The sequence below is a fragment of the Camelina sativa genome, chromosome 7, assembly GCF_030686135.1.
Source record: "Camelina sativa cultivar CO46 ecotype springtype chromosome 7, ASM3068613v1".
Taxonomy (NCBI): domain Eukaryota; kingdom Viridiplantae; phylum Streptophyta; class Magnoliopsida; order Brassicales; family Brassicaceae; genus Camelina; species Camelina sativa.
The window spans coordinates 416,524-429,290 of NC_141886.1; the positions used below are offsets into that span (position 1 = coordinate 416,524).

General features: G+C 36.6%; 2 protein-coding genes across 2 annotated transcripts; one reads left to right on the plus strand and one right to left on the minus strand.

Annotated features, from left to right (window-relative positions):
- The first annotated feature begins 3,533 nt into the window (after window positions 1-3,533).
- On the plus strand, window positions 3,534-10,814 carry LOC104699594 (cysteine-tryptophan domain-containing zinc finger protein 3). Its single transcript, XM_010414920.2, has 12 exons — window positions 3,534-4,321; window positions 4,865-4,937; window positions 5,017-5,147; window positions 5,222-5,578; window positions 5,656-6,818; window positions 6,957-8,679; window positions 8,764-8,927; window positions 9,012-9,172; window positions 9,257-9,417; window positions 9,557-10,162; window positions 10,254-10,382; window positions 10,489-10,814. The coding sequence occupies exons 1-10, from the start codon at window positions 4,220-4,222 to the stop codon at window positions 9,752-9,754; spliced, it is 4,233 nt and encodes a 1,410-aa protein (XP_010413222.2). The 5' UTR covers window positions 3,534-4,219; the 3' UTR covers window positions 9,755-10,162; window positions 10,254-10,382; window positions 10,489-10,814.
- On the minus strand, window positions 10,773-12,731 carry LOC104704126 (pentatricopeptide repeat-containing protein At3g62890). The gene is made up of 2 exons (XM_010420258.3): window positions 11,431-12,731; window positions 10,773-11,345 (listed from the first exon to the last, which is right to left on the minus strand). Exons 1-2 carry the CDS (start codon window positions 12,706-12,708, stop codon window positions 10,917-10,919), a joined length of 1,707 nt encoding a protein of 568 aa, XP_010418560.2. The 5' UTR covers window positions 12,709-12,731; the 3' UTR covers window positions 10,773-10,916.
- Between the last annotated feature and the right edge of the window lie 36 nt (window positions 12,732-12,767).

The window sequence follows — 12,767 nt, forward strand, 5'->3', positions numbered from 1 at the left end:
TACCGATAAGTGATAAGTCGCCTCCCTCGTATCATCATCACAATATGAAATTCGCCCCTATTTAATGGATTACAGAAGAACCTAATGCTTTACTTTTATTTAGTATGTGAGAGATTTGCACATTTTCTCGAAGCCATTCAGAAATTAAACCATCACAATCAACGAATTAAACCATTATGTAACACAACTTAATTAATCAATAAATTTACCGTAATTATAAATTTAGATTGACACGAATATTTTTTAATTATTTATACGAAGAAACAGAAATTAAAGATCCGTTTCCCATTTTCGAAACGTTTCAAAAACGGAAACTTGTGAAAAATATGGAAACAAAACACGAAAACACAATTCCTTTAAATTTATGTTTGAAAACATGATGGAAATTCTATTTCATTTTTGGAAACACAACCAAAAAAAAATTTTAGTTTAGAAACTTAATAAATAAATAATTTAGAAATATATATTCATGATACATATAAATATATAATATTATTAGTGTTTTAATTAAACTATTTAATATTTATGTTTTGAATTTGTGTTGTTTCAAATATTCCTTTTAATACAGTTTTTATGTTTGGTGCTTTATTATATATATATATATATATATATATATAACGACAAGTAATATGAAACATAAAATGATAAGTAATATAAAATAATAACTTAATTCTGACAACCAAAAAAACCAGAGAAAGTAATATAAATTAGGAATTTGGACATCGTTTCTTATTTTTGTTCTAGTAATTTCATGGACATATCTAAATCGATCAAACATCCTTAAATCATCACTGTAGGTCCAACAAATACAATCTTTGAATTGAACCATAAATATATATCATTAGTTTCACGTACGTATGTTTGATTCCACAACTATATTAGTGAAAAAAAATGTGTAAGGCAAAGAAAATTAACAGTTAAAAAACAAGGCACCATAAATCTCTCTTTCACGCGCCTTTTCACATTTCAGACAACCAGCAAAAAGCTAGTATAGATATTTGATCTCATAAACTAAAAAGGACAATGAAAGTGAAAGATCAGTTTATTTTCCATCATATTTTTGACAATATCTATATATACATTTTGCAAGTACATTTAGCAAATAAATCCTGAACTTACCACCTATTTACAAGACTGCCATTGTATTTAATATTTTTAATTTATAATTTATTATTTGTTAAATTAGGTTTCAAACAAAATCAGTGTAATATACGATTCTCTTCCAAAATTTTCGCTCTCTTTAATTACGAATTTCTTTCTATATATGATTTATATATATGGCAATCAATCTTTATTACTCTTCTTATTTCTTCTAATTAGATCTTCCCATATATTGCTAAGACTCGGTGTGAAACAAACAATCGACATTAATTTACTTTCGAAATATCTGCAAAAAAGGAAACCAATATTAGATCTTTCCATATATTGCTAAGAGTCGGTTTCAAATTCTGTTTTATTCTTTTTTTGGAAATTGTAATATATTGTCAAAATAAACGTTACTAGCATATTCTATTATATATGTTTAAACCAATTAATTTTGCTTCAAAAATTTTATTTGGTGAAGATTTTTTTCAACTTCGTCATCAAGATTTTCGTTCCCTCTCAAAATACTATAAATAAGACTCAACATCTAAACTCACTAAACACGATAAACACTTCCTCTATAGCAAAAGCAAGCAAAATTTAATTACTCTAATGGCAATATTTTATCATCTTCGGTTGAAGTATATTTTATCGTCTATAATATTGTTTTGTTAATCTATGTTAATTTATGATAATTTTTGTTTTTAGTTCTAATTTTTATGTTTGAGTAGCAATCGAGTTATAAAGATCATGTATCCACCTAATTATGCTTTCTTAATCCTAAAGTTTGTTACTATCAGGGATAAATGAGGTACTAACCATTTTCATGTGTCCTATATGAAATCGAACGTTGCTTCTTCATTTAACGCTCCAATCTGAATTATTAATTTAGAAGTTATCACTTGTGATAATGTTTTGCTCCCGCTTGAGAACATATTATTAATCTCTTCTTGAACTAACTTTCAAACTCTGTAATTATATTAATCATTGATGGTAGTAATTGTCCATCTTCATAACAAGATTATATATTAAAGCAAGTGGTAATATTATTTATAACAAGATTATATATTATAACAAAAACGTAAAGTAAGACTCTATGTAAAGTAATGTACACCAACGTAAACATATAATTAGATGGTTCATTTGTTTTACCAGATCCTATAGTGTATAATTTCATGTTTCAAATTAAATTGTTTATCATCCAAAAAAAACGACTTACTTTCTCAAATTTAGACTTTAGTTAAAATATTTACGCAAACAGTCATTATTATTAACTAACCATTCTAACTATAGCATGCTGAGGATGATGATTGGCTGCGTCTACTTAGTTTGTTGTTAAGGGTCACCTACACAACGACAACATTTTATTAACATAGTTACTAGCCATGTCTCCTTAGCTTGGAAATATGTGGTGCACTTTATTTTGTTGTGATTTAACGGGTCACCTACGAATAAAAATCATTTATTTACATAGATATGAGTCATTATCATGTTTATTTATTTACAAATCAGCCCCAATTTTAAAAATGTGTGTTTTTTAAAAATGCAATCTTTGTTCCCAAAATTCGTCTATTACAGAGTATATGAGACAAATAAAAATTTCTAATACGAATATACTCATATTTTTGGCAACAAAGGTGTCGGAAAAGGAGTCGCCGAGAGTAGAAACCGAGACTCGCCGGGGCTTCGTCGGATTTTACCAAAACTAACAACTCTTCGTCTAATATTTTTTTTTACTGACAGAACATAACCATCATCGTATTTACTTAAACAAATCAGAAATATGACTTCTTCATTACAATGATGCTCTTTATTTGCTAATTAAAACTTATTCTGACGTTTAAATTATTTTCAAAATATTAAAATTTTAAAATAATAGGTTACAAATTACTTATATATCAATTTATGGATTAAATCTTTAAAAATACAATAAATTAAATTATTTAACTTTAAAAATAAATCAGGTATTCGTAAAAATGTAACATGTAAAAGTAAAATTTATCTCGTGGGTTACTAAAGTAATTTAAGTAAATACTAAATTAAATGCTTATGCCAAAAAATTGTTTTAAATAAATTTTAGTTCTAAATATCATCTGACGGATTATATAGCAGGACAAATTTGGGTTGATATAAATATAAATTAAAATATTATTAATTCGGTGTTCATCATATCATTATTTTATTAATATCATCTATATTAGAATATTAAATTTTTTAATTAAATTACGATTATGTAAAAAACAAATATCATGCAATATATCACGAATTAACCCTGAAATTAACAATCTAAATACAAATATACAATCTCAAACACTAAACAAAATCAACAAACAATTATAACTTAAAATTTTAAATTTTTATTTTAAGAAAAAATTGCCTCGCGGTATACCGTGGGTGAAAATCTAGTCATATACTATATTTTAAATATTTCTTACATTGTTACTTTGATTAAGTTTGTTACACGTAGAGAAGAAAAAATGGAAACATAATAAATAAAAATAAATAAAAGAATAGGGGAAAAAATAATAAACCGCGGCTGCCCTATAACAAAAACCCGGGAGATTCTTCTTACGTTTTTGTTTTTTTTGGTTGGGTTGGGTTTGGATTAGGGCTGGGGGTTGCTTAATTGATTTTACCCAGCGACAAAGAGAGATCGATACTCTCTTATTTTTTATTTTGTGATCCTTTGGGGGGGGGGGGGGGGGGGGAGAGGCAATCAGAAATAGAATACACACAATTGAATTCTGCTTTCATTCGATCCGATTGTTTTTTTTTTCCTTCAATTGAATTCGCCGATACTGCTGTTTTAATTGTTTGTTGTTTATATCATAATAATTCTGGGTTTCTTCTACTTTTGTCTGCTGTGTATGTCGCTTTGATCGGGATTTTTTATAACTTTGATCCTTATTAGAGGTTGTTCGATTTGGGTTGGATTCGTTGATCGGTGGGGGAACACTTTTGTGTTACGGTGTCGTTTTAATTCTAGGGAGGATTCGGGTCTGATTTGATTTTTTATTTTTTTTATTTTTTTTTTTTGGGGCTTTGGGTGATTGCAATGTTACAAAGGGGCTAGGGTTGTTTAACTCTAGGGTTTTCGTTCGAGGTTAAGCTACTAGAAGTATTTAGATACTTAATCATGGAGGAGTCTGAACTTGAAGAAGGAGAGGCTTGCTCTTACAATATTACTAACGATTACGGTGGTGGTAGCATAGACCCTGATAGCGATCTCTCTTACATTGTGAGAGACCTTCTTCTTCTCAGCTTATCTAGGATTTTTTATTTTCTATTTTTAATTGAGAAAACTGGAATTATGAATTGTGCAAGTGTTAATGTTGCAGTGTTTTCTGTGTTACCTAGTCTGGTCTCTTTGAATTATAATATTCCATCATCACTTTGGGTAGGGATATATATACTTGTGTGGTATGTGTATATGCAGTTTATATGGTAATTACTTTGTTTGGTAGTTCCATTATGATTCAATTGTAACAAAACACCACCTTAATTGCGCATTTTAGTTTGGTCAAGTGATTAAACTTCAAGGATTATTATCTCTACCCTTCTTCTATTTGGAATTCTTTAGTTTCCGAATTCGCGCCGCGTGTATTCGATTGATTTTTTTTACATCTTATCGGTTACAATTTTGCTGGAAATTTGTCCACACAGAGAGATTTTGAAATCTTTTTCTTTTATATTCACCTCATCCTAGAGTCTAAAATTTATTATCAGGGAAGTAATCTATGTTTCGGCTGTTGACTTCATTTTTCTATTGTTTAATTTCAAGGATGAGAAGCTTCATCACATTCTTGGACACTTCCAGAAAGACTTCGAGGGCGGTGTTTCAGCAGAGAATCTTGGTATGTTGATGTGTGGCAGCAACTTTTCTTCTTGGTTGGTCCACAAAGTGTGAAACTAGTCCTTTGAATTTGATTACAGGGGCGAAATATGGTGGCTATGGCTCTTTCTTACCGACTTATCAGCGTTCCCCTGTTTGGTCTCACCCGAAGACACCAGCAAAACCTCAGAGTTCTATAGGGACTAGATCCCCAAACAACTTACTAGGAGAGGTATATTGTTTCTCTTTGTTTGCTCTTTGTAAATGCTGTAATGCTTACTCTCTTACCTTATTTCCTACTCTCAGTCTCAGAGTGGCAACGCAGCTTCGTCTAGTGTTCCTAAAAAGGCAAAATCTGGGCTTACTTCTTCTGGAAACCCCAAAAAATCAATGAAATCCAAGAAACCCAATTCTAGTTCCAGACAGGAATCTGCAACCAAGAAACCGGGTGTCTTCAGTAAACAGAACTCTCTGAAGCTTCGGATAAAGATGGTATCAGATGGTTTATCCACGGAAAAGAATGCTGCTGCGATATACAGTGGCCTTGGACTTGATGTTTCACCTTCTTTGTCATTAGATAATAAAAGTCTTTCAGGTAGTGAAGGGATGAATGGGGAACCTCAAGGTTTTTCTCCTATGGAGTCTCCCACCAGTATTCTTAATGTGAGTTTGTTTTGTTACACCAATACTGAAACAGTCTCCTTTGTATGCTTATCGTGCTGATATATTCTTATATGCAGGTGATGACTTCCTTTCCTGTGGATCATTGTCATTTGCTATCTCCTCTCTCTGATGATCTGATTCGATTCGTTGAAAGGGAAAAATCAGAAAAGGAATATAAGTATATATCTCCACCCAGGCTTTCCAATGAGAGTTCTTATGGTATGGCGAACGGTTTGGAACCTCAGAAGGCTGGAGAGAAACCATCAGTGGAGAAGAAAAAAAAGGTTGTGGAGAGGAGCAGCTTTTCGGCGGAGATGAATGTTCGCAGTAAGAAGGGCCTGTTCGATGGAACTGATACCACTGTCAAGGAGCCAATGGAAACAAACACATCATATCCTACTGCTGCGGAAAGAGAAACAGCCAGTAGTAAATTATTTGATGCATCCAAGGAAAACTACAATGGCACTGCTAGGGGCGAAATGGTGGGTGATGGCGACAGAAGATTGTGGGGTCTAAATAGCCATAAAGATCTTGGGACGCATCATGAGAATCCAAAGACTAGTTCTACTGGAAGTGTTCGGGAAGACAAAATGACTAAATTTGGTGACGATGATGCTTCAGGATACCCAAGGAAAGTTGGCAAATACAAAGGAAGCAAGGCTTCTGAATCAGTCAAAAAGGAACCGAGTGCTTCAAAGCCGAAAAGTGGTCATAAGGTGGAGCCAGAACATCCTTTGAGAAAGCTGAAGTATGATAGGACAGAACAGGAGCCACAGTCTTCATCAAAGTTCAAAGAACAGCAAAGCTCTGTCGTTTTTGAGACTAAGATGAATGGTCAAGCTGAGAAGAAGGAAGTGGCAGCCTTGAAACCACAAAAAGATGGCAAAAAAGCAGAGGACACTTACAAAGACTTTTTTGGAGACATAGGGGACTCTGAAGAAGAAGAGGAACAGAATTGTTCATTTGCAGTAAAAGATAGTCGGATGTCAGAAAAGGGACTTCCGGCCTTAGAAGATATGCCTGAAAAATCAAGCTTCCCGCTGGCAGAATCTATGAATGTTGGTCCTGAGCCAGTATTGAGAACACTTGGTTCTGATGCTTCTCTTCCGAAAGCAAATCCGATGATCATACAAGATCATTGGGTTGCTTGTGACAAATGTGGACAGTGGCGGCTTCTTCCTTTTGGCGTCGTCCCAGAAGACCTTCCTAAGATATGGATGTGCACAATGCTTAATTGGCTGTGAGTTTTTTTTCTTTCTCTTTTATTGGTCCTATTATTTTGTCGGTGTGATATATGAGGTGATCTGTTTTTGGTCCTACTTTTTTTCGGAATGAGGAACTAAGAAAAGTTGAATCTCTTTATGATAACGTGCTTTAGGCCTGGACTGAACTATTGCAATGTTCCTGAAGAAGAAACAACGAAAGCTCTGTATGCAATGTATCAGATCCCTTACCCTGAGAGTCAGGCTCCAATGCAGAGTAACCCCAGTGGCCCTAAGCTTCAGTTTAACCAGGGAGATGACAACACAAAGAAGAAGAAAAAGGGTTTCAGAAAGATAGATAATGGAAGGGATAAAGAAGGTTCTCGAACTGCAGAAACTAACAAGGCCATCCATATATCGGCAAGAAATGGTATTCAAAATTCGCATGGACTTAGCGATTTGGCCGAGGATGCGAGGCAAATAAAGAAACAGAAAGAGAAAGGAAAAACAGTGGATCACCACTCTGATGAGTCGAAAACCTTGAAGGTGAATAACAAAAGAAAAACAGATCTAGAGAGTTCTATGCTGTCCAAAAAAATGAAGATTGAAAGTTTTCTGTTTCCTGATGAACCTGAACATGGAAATGGACGTCCTACCTCGAGTAGCGGTGTCCCTGTCACTTCAGCAGATATAAAGCCCAAGCCTCGAGTCTCCTCCAAAATGCCAAAAGAGGAAGGAGGGGCGTCAGACACGGGAAATAGCAATAGCACTGGGGGAATTAAGAAGAGGAAAGTCAGAGAAAGCCATGGTTCGAGGATTTACAGTGAGGACGAAAATCATGAGCGAAAGAAAGCTCGAGTTCGTAATGAAGAAAGAGAGCCTAGTTACTCTCAAGGAAATGGGAAGTTGGAAAAGAAAAATAGAAATAATTTGAAAAGAGAGTATGGACATGTTCAGAACTCAATCGCAGCCACCTCAAGTTCTTCTAAGATTTCTGATTCTCATAAACCCAGGAACAGCTCCCAGGAAGCTAAATGTTCGCCTGTTGAGTCGGTGTCTTCCTCACCTATGAGGATTTCCAACCCCGAGAAAGGTATATCTGCGAGAAAGAAGAAAGAAGAATCTGATGATGCTAACGTCGTTGCAGCAGGTAGTTTCAGAAGATTCTCAGATGCTGAAGGGGAAGATGGTGGTGGGAGTGATAGATCGCAAACGCGGATGAAGGACAAACATGGATCCCATGAGTCTTCCGTGCTTGATGGTTGGGATGATAAAGGATCTTTGAAAACCAAAGAGCGCGTTGATTCTTCTCTCGATGCTAATTATGAGAATGGTGGCCACAAGGATATACCTCGAAAACTGGATCATATTGTTGGTGAAGGAAAGCAGTCTAGCGATCATCATCGACGTAGCAATGATTCATTGGCAAAGAAGTCAGGAAAAGGTTCATCTTCTCGGTCCAAAGACAAGAACCAAAGCATTAGGTCTGATTTACGGGATGGTCCGAGACATATTGAAAGGAAAATATATGATGGTAGTCCTGACAGTAGAGCAGATATGGTCGTGAGACCAAACATTCCAAAACCTTACGACTCCGAAAGAGTATCAGAAAGGGGTAATAGAGATAGAGCAGATTTAGCTTCTCCATCAAGGCCACCATCCAGAGGTGTCCAAGGGGATTCGTCTATGCTTTCTGTCCGTAAGAAAGTCGATAAATGCAGCACTTCAGCTGAAAATAATAATATTCAAGCTGATGATGTGACAAAGACAACATCCCAAATAAGAAGGAAAAGTGAGCCTTCTCCAAGCCCCTTACGAAAGGAAGTAACATATGCGCAGGCCGCCCATAATACTTTAAAAGAAGCTAAAGACTTGAAACATACAGCTGACCGTCTCAAGGTTTTCCTCATAATTCAGTTGCAGTGTAATCTCTTTTCTCTTTTGTATTCGCTTCTCATGGTCTTGCTTTTGTTGTTGTTGCAGGGTTCTGTATCAAACCTTGAGCAGATTGAGTTTTACTTCCAAGCTTGCCTTAAGTTTCTTCATGGTTCTTTTCTCTTGGAGATGAGTAGCAACGAGAGTGCTAGACAAGGAGAGACAATGGTCCAATCTATGAAGATTTATAGTAGCACAGCGAATCTTTGCGGGTAATTTACATTTGTGAGGAAAAAGGAAAACATCGTTCATTCCTTCTTTGCCAGTTGTAAACATTAAAATCTTTTTCGTGATAGATTTTGTGCCCATGAGTATGAGAAGTCTAAAGATATGGGAGCCGCTGCTCTGGCTTACAAATGTATGGAGGTCGCATATATGAGAGTGGTTAATTCCTCCTACACAAGTGCTAATAGATATCGAAATGAATTGCAGACTTCTCTGCAAATGGTTCCGCCAGGTAAGCTAAGTTGGAGATAGCCAAATTAATTAGCCATGTCTTAAAATTCTTTCCCATTATAATGCTCTTGTCACTGCTGTTTAGGTGAGTCTCCTTCTTCTTCGGCCTCGGATGTCGATAACGTGAACCATCCAGCAGCAGCAGACCGAGTAGGCACCTCAAGGGGCATCAGTTCTCCTTTAGTTGCTGGGAACCACGTCATTTCTGCGCAAAACCGCTCTAATATTTTACGTTTGCTTCAATTTGTAAGTGTATTAATGCCCCTTGCAAGTTCATCCCCCACAGATTTGTTTGTTAATTGAATGGAAGATGAGTGATTAAAACCAGGAAAGTCATAAACATAGGCCAGTGTGATTAATCTCGGCTACACCCTACTGTTTGTAGGCTCAGGACGTAAATCTGGCAATGGATGCCTCAAGGAAATCACGTGTGGCACTAGCAGCTTGTATTGAAAACTTGGGGGAGGCCCAACAACAAGGAGAGGGTATTCTATCCATTAAAAGCGCGCTTGATTATAACTTTCAAGATGTGGAGGGACTGCTACGTTTAGTGAAGCTTGCAATGAAGGCCAATGACCGGTGAAAGACAGAGAAAATGAAGCAACTTATTTGCAAAAACTGAGAAGGGGCAACGTTCTGATAAAAAGTCACTGCTGCCTTGCTGCTCTGGGTCCATTTCCATTCATTCACAAACGGCATTTCAGGATTTTCTTTGGATCCGGTAGTCATTTGTACAAACAAAGAAGAGTTTAGTTGACAGAGTCCGCTTTGAAGACGTTTCTGGTAGGCCAAGGAAGGATCTTGGCATTTGACTTATTCAGATGCTTCTCTTATTCTACCGAGGAAAAATCACGAAGGCAACATCATAAAGCTTCCTTCCCAACGAATTACGCAGGAACCATGTATGGATTATACAGAGCAATGAAGATGTAACTTCTGGTACTGGATTTTCTATTTTAATGACAGTGAAAGATAGTTCTCCCAGTATCAGGTCAGTCATGGATACATCAATTGCAATATCTTTTTGGTTCAGTAAGTTCTTCTTCTGTCTGTGCTAATCTAATTTGGATGTGTTTCTGCAGATCTTAAACTGTTCTCATTCTAAATAAGCCCTGTAGGGTATTTACAAAGAAAGGATATAATAAGATTACAAGATTTGGAGTTATAGTAGCTTTCCCTGTACTGGGGATAGGCTTTCTAAATTTTAGGAGGTACGAAAGAGTTTCATCTATTCTTTTGCCATTTTTTTGAAATGATCTTATATTTATTTACTCAAACTCAACTCTGATGTTCGTTTGTTGCTCTTTCTCTTGGCAGTGTTGTCTTTTTTTTTTTTTTTGTAGATATAGAAAGTATAAGTTACAAATAGAGTTTTGCCGTCTTTCTCTGCCGGAGGAGCTTTCTCAGTCACTGGTAACTTCCCGATCTGATTTTCAGGTGCAGTTTTCTGGCAAAGTTCTGAAATAGGCTTTTTTGGTTCTTGTAGCTAAAACAATACGTTTGTTTTTGACTGAAAATTCTCGACTGAGTGTATATGTATGTATGCCTCCTCTGTTTTCAATGGCGTTAATGTATAAATTGTACATCAAAAATGATGGATATTTATCTCAATATAGAAAACTTATATAGTGGGAATTTTACAATCCTTTTGATCATACACTTAGCTATTCTTTAGTTTCGTCTAACATCCAAAATTCAGTAATGTGTGTATTATTTATTCCAAACCAAACATTGGTGCCACTGTATCACCAAAAATTTCTGCAAGAGCAAGACCCGTCATTAAAATGGTGAAATCTGTTACAGTCTCTCACAACAATTTCTCTTCTATAAAGCTTCGAGATCATCTTCATCACAAGATGACAATCTCCACATATTCTGAGGTTCTTGATGATCCTCACTGGAGTTCCAGGCCTTGTCTTCATCAAACAGAAAGCAATCGCCAGTTTCTCACTGTGGTAAGATAAAGCCATCTCTTTACCTTCCTTGTCAAGATCAAGTAAAACCTCTTTGATATCTGAAACATATCCAGCTTCTCTTAGCCTCTGCATTATCTCATCGAGCATAGCGTAGATCTTTTCGCTCTCTTTGTGAGACTCGTCTCCTACAACAAACTCGTGAATCACTCCCTCTACTTCAACAGAGCTACATCCTGGAACTTTCTTAATGCCCTTTACCTGTAGAGAGATGTAGTTAGACTTCAGAAATTGTTTTTAACAGTATTTAGCAAAGAGTTAGGAGAGGGGAGTAGTTTTGTCTTGCCTCCATCTCGTGTCTAATACGCTTAACTTCTATCCACCTCCCTGTTTTGGCATAGACGTTAGAGAGAAGCACATAGGCTCCACTGTTCATAGGATCTAGCTGGATGATTCGCTTGAGTGCAGCTTCACAAGTTTTGATATCCCCAAGCATTCTTGATCCGCTTAAGAGAGACCCCCAAATGAGTACATCAGGCTCCATAGGCATAGACGCTATAAAGCTCTCTGCTTTTTCAATCAAACCAGCTCTTCCGTAGAGATCGACCATACAACCATAATGCTGGATTGATGGAGTGATACCAAACTTCTCAGTCATCATAGTAAAGTAAGATTCTCCTTCGTTTACTAGACCTTGATGTACACAAGCACCGAGAATGCCCACAAATGTGACAGAGTTTGGGTTTATGATGTTGTTACCCGTGGTCATCTCAGAGAAGAGTTGGAAGCACTCATCTGTGAGACCGTACATAGCTAAGCAACATATCATAGCACTGTAAGCTTGGACGTCTTTCTTGGACCCCAAGGAACTGAAAACCTTTTTTGCTCTCTCGAGGCTTCCACATTTGGCGTACATATCAATGAGAGCTGTGCCTAAGACAATGTCAATCTCCACTTGGTATTTATCGATATAAGCGTGAACCCATTTCCCTTGCTGGAGCGCACCCAGTCGCCCACAAGCCGAGAGCACAGTGGACATTGTAAACTCGTTGGGCTTGACGAAAGCTTCGTTTGGTTTAGGTAACTGCATCTCTCGGAACAGATGAAGCGCTTCTTTGTATTTCCCACACGTAAAGTAGCCGTTAATCAAACAGCTCCAGGAGATGACGTTTCTCTCAGGCATTTCATCGAACAGCTTCCGCGCATCGTCGATCAACCCGGCTTTGGCATATGCATTAACCAGCGAGTTCCACGCCGGGAAATCCCTCGAGACAGACTCATCAAAAACTCGCTGAGCTGAAGTCAAGTCGCCACAAGAAGAATACATATTGAGGAGACAAGTTCGTACAAAGGGGTCTTGATCAAGTCCAAAGAGAAGAATCTGAGCGTGAGTTCGTTGCCCAAGAGGGAGATCAATAGGATTGTCAAAGGAAGGGAGAAGAAACGGAAAAGTGTGAAAATCAGGTCTGACGCAATGGTGGCGCATACGGAGGTAAACCGAGATCGGAGAATGTCGTGGCGGTGGCGAAACATTCTGAACAATGGCACGAATGATGATGTTCCATACGAAAGATTCAAGCTTTAGATTCCGAATATGAAAAATCGGATTTGTATAAGCTATCATTGTCTCAACTCAAACGAGAGAGAGAGTGTGTATCAGAAATCGATTTTTAAATATCAAAA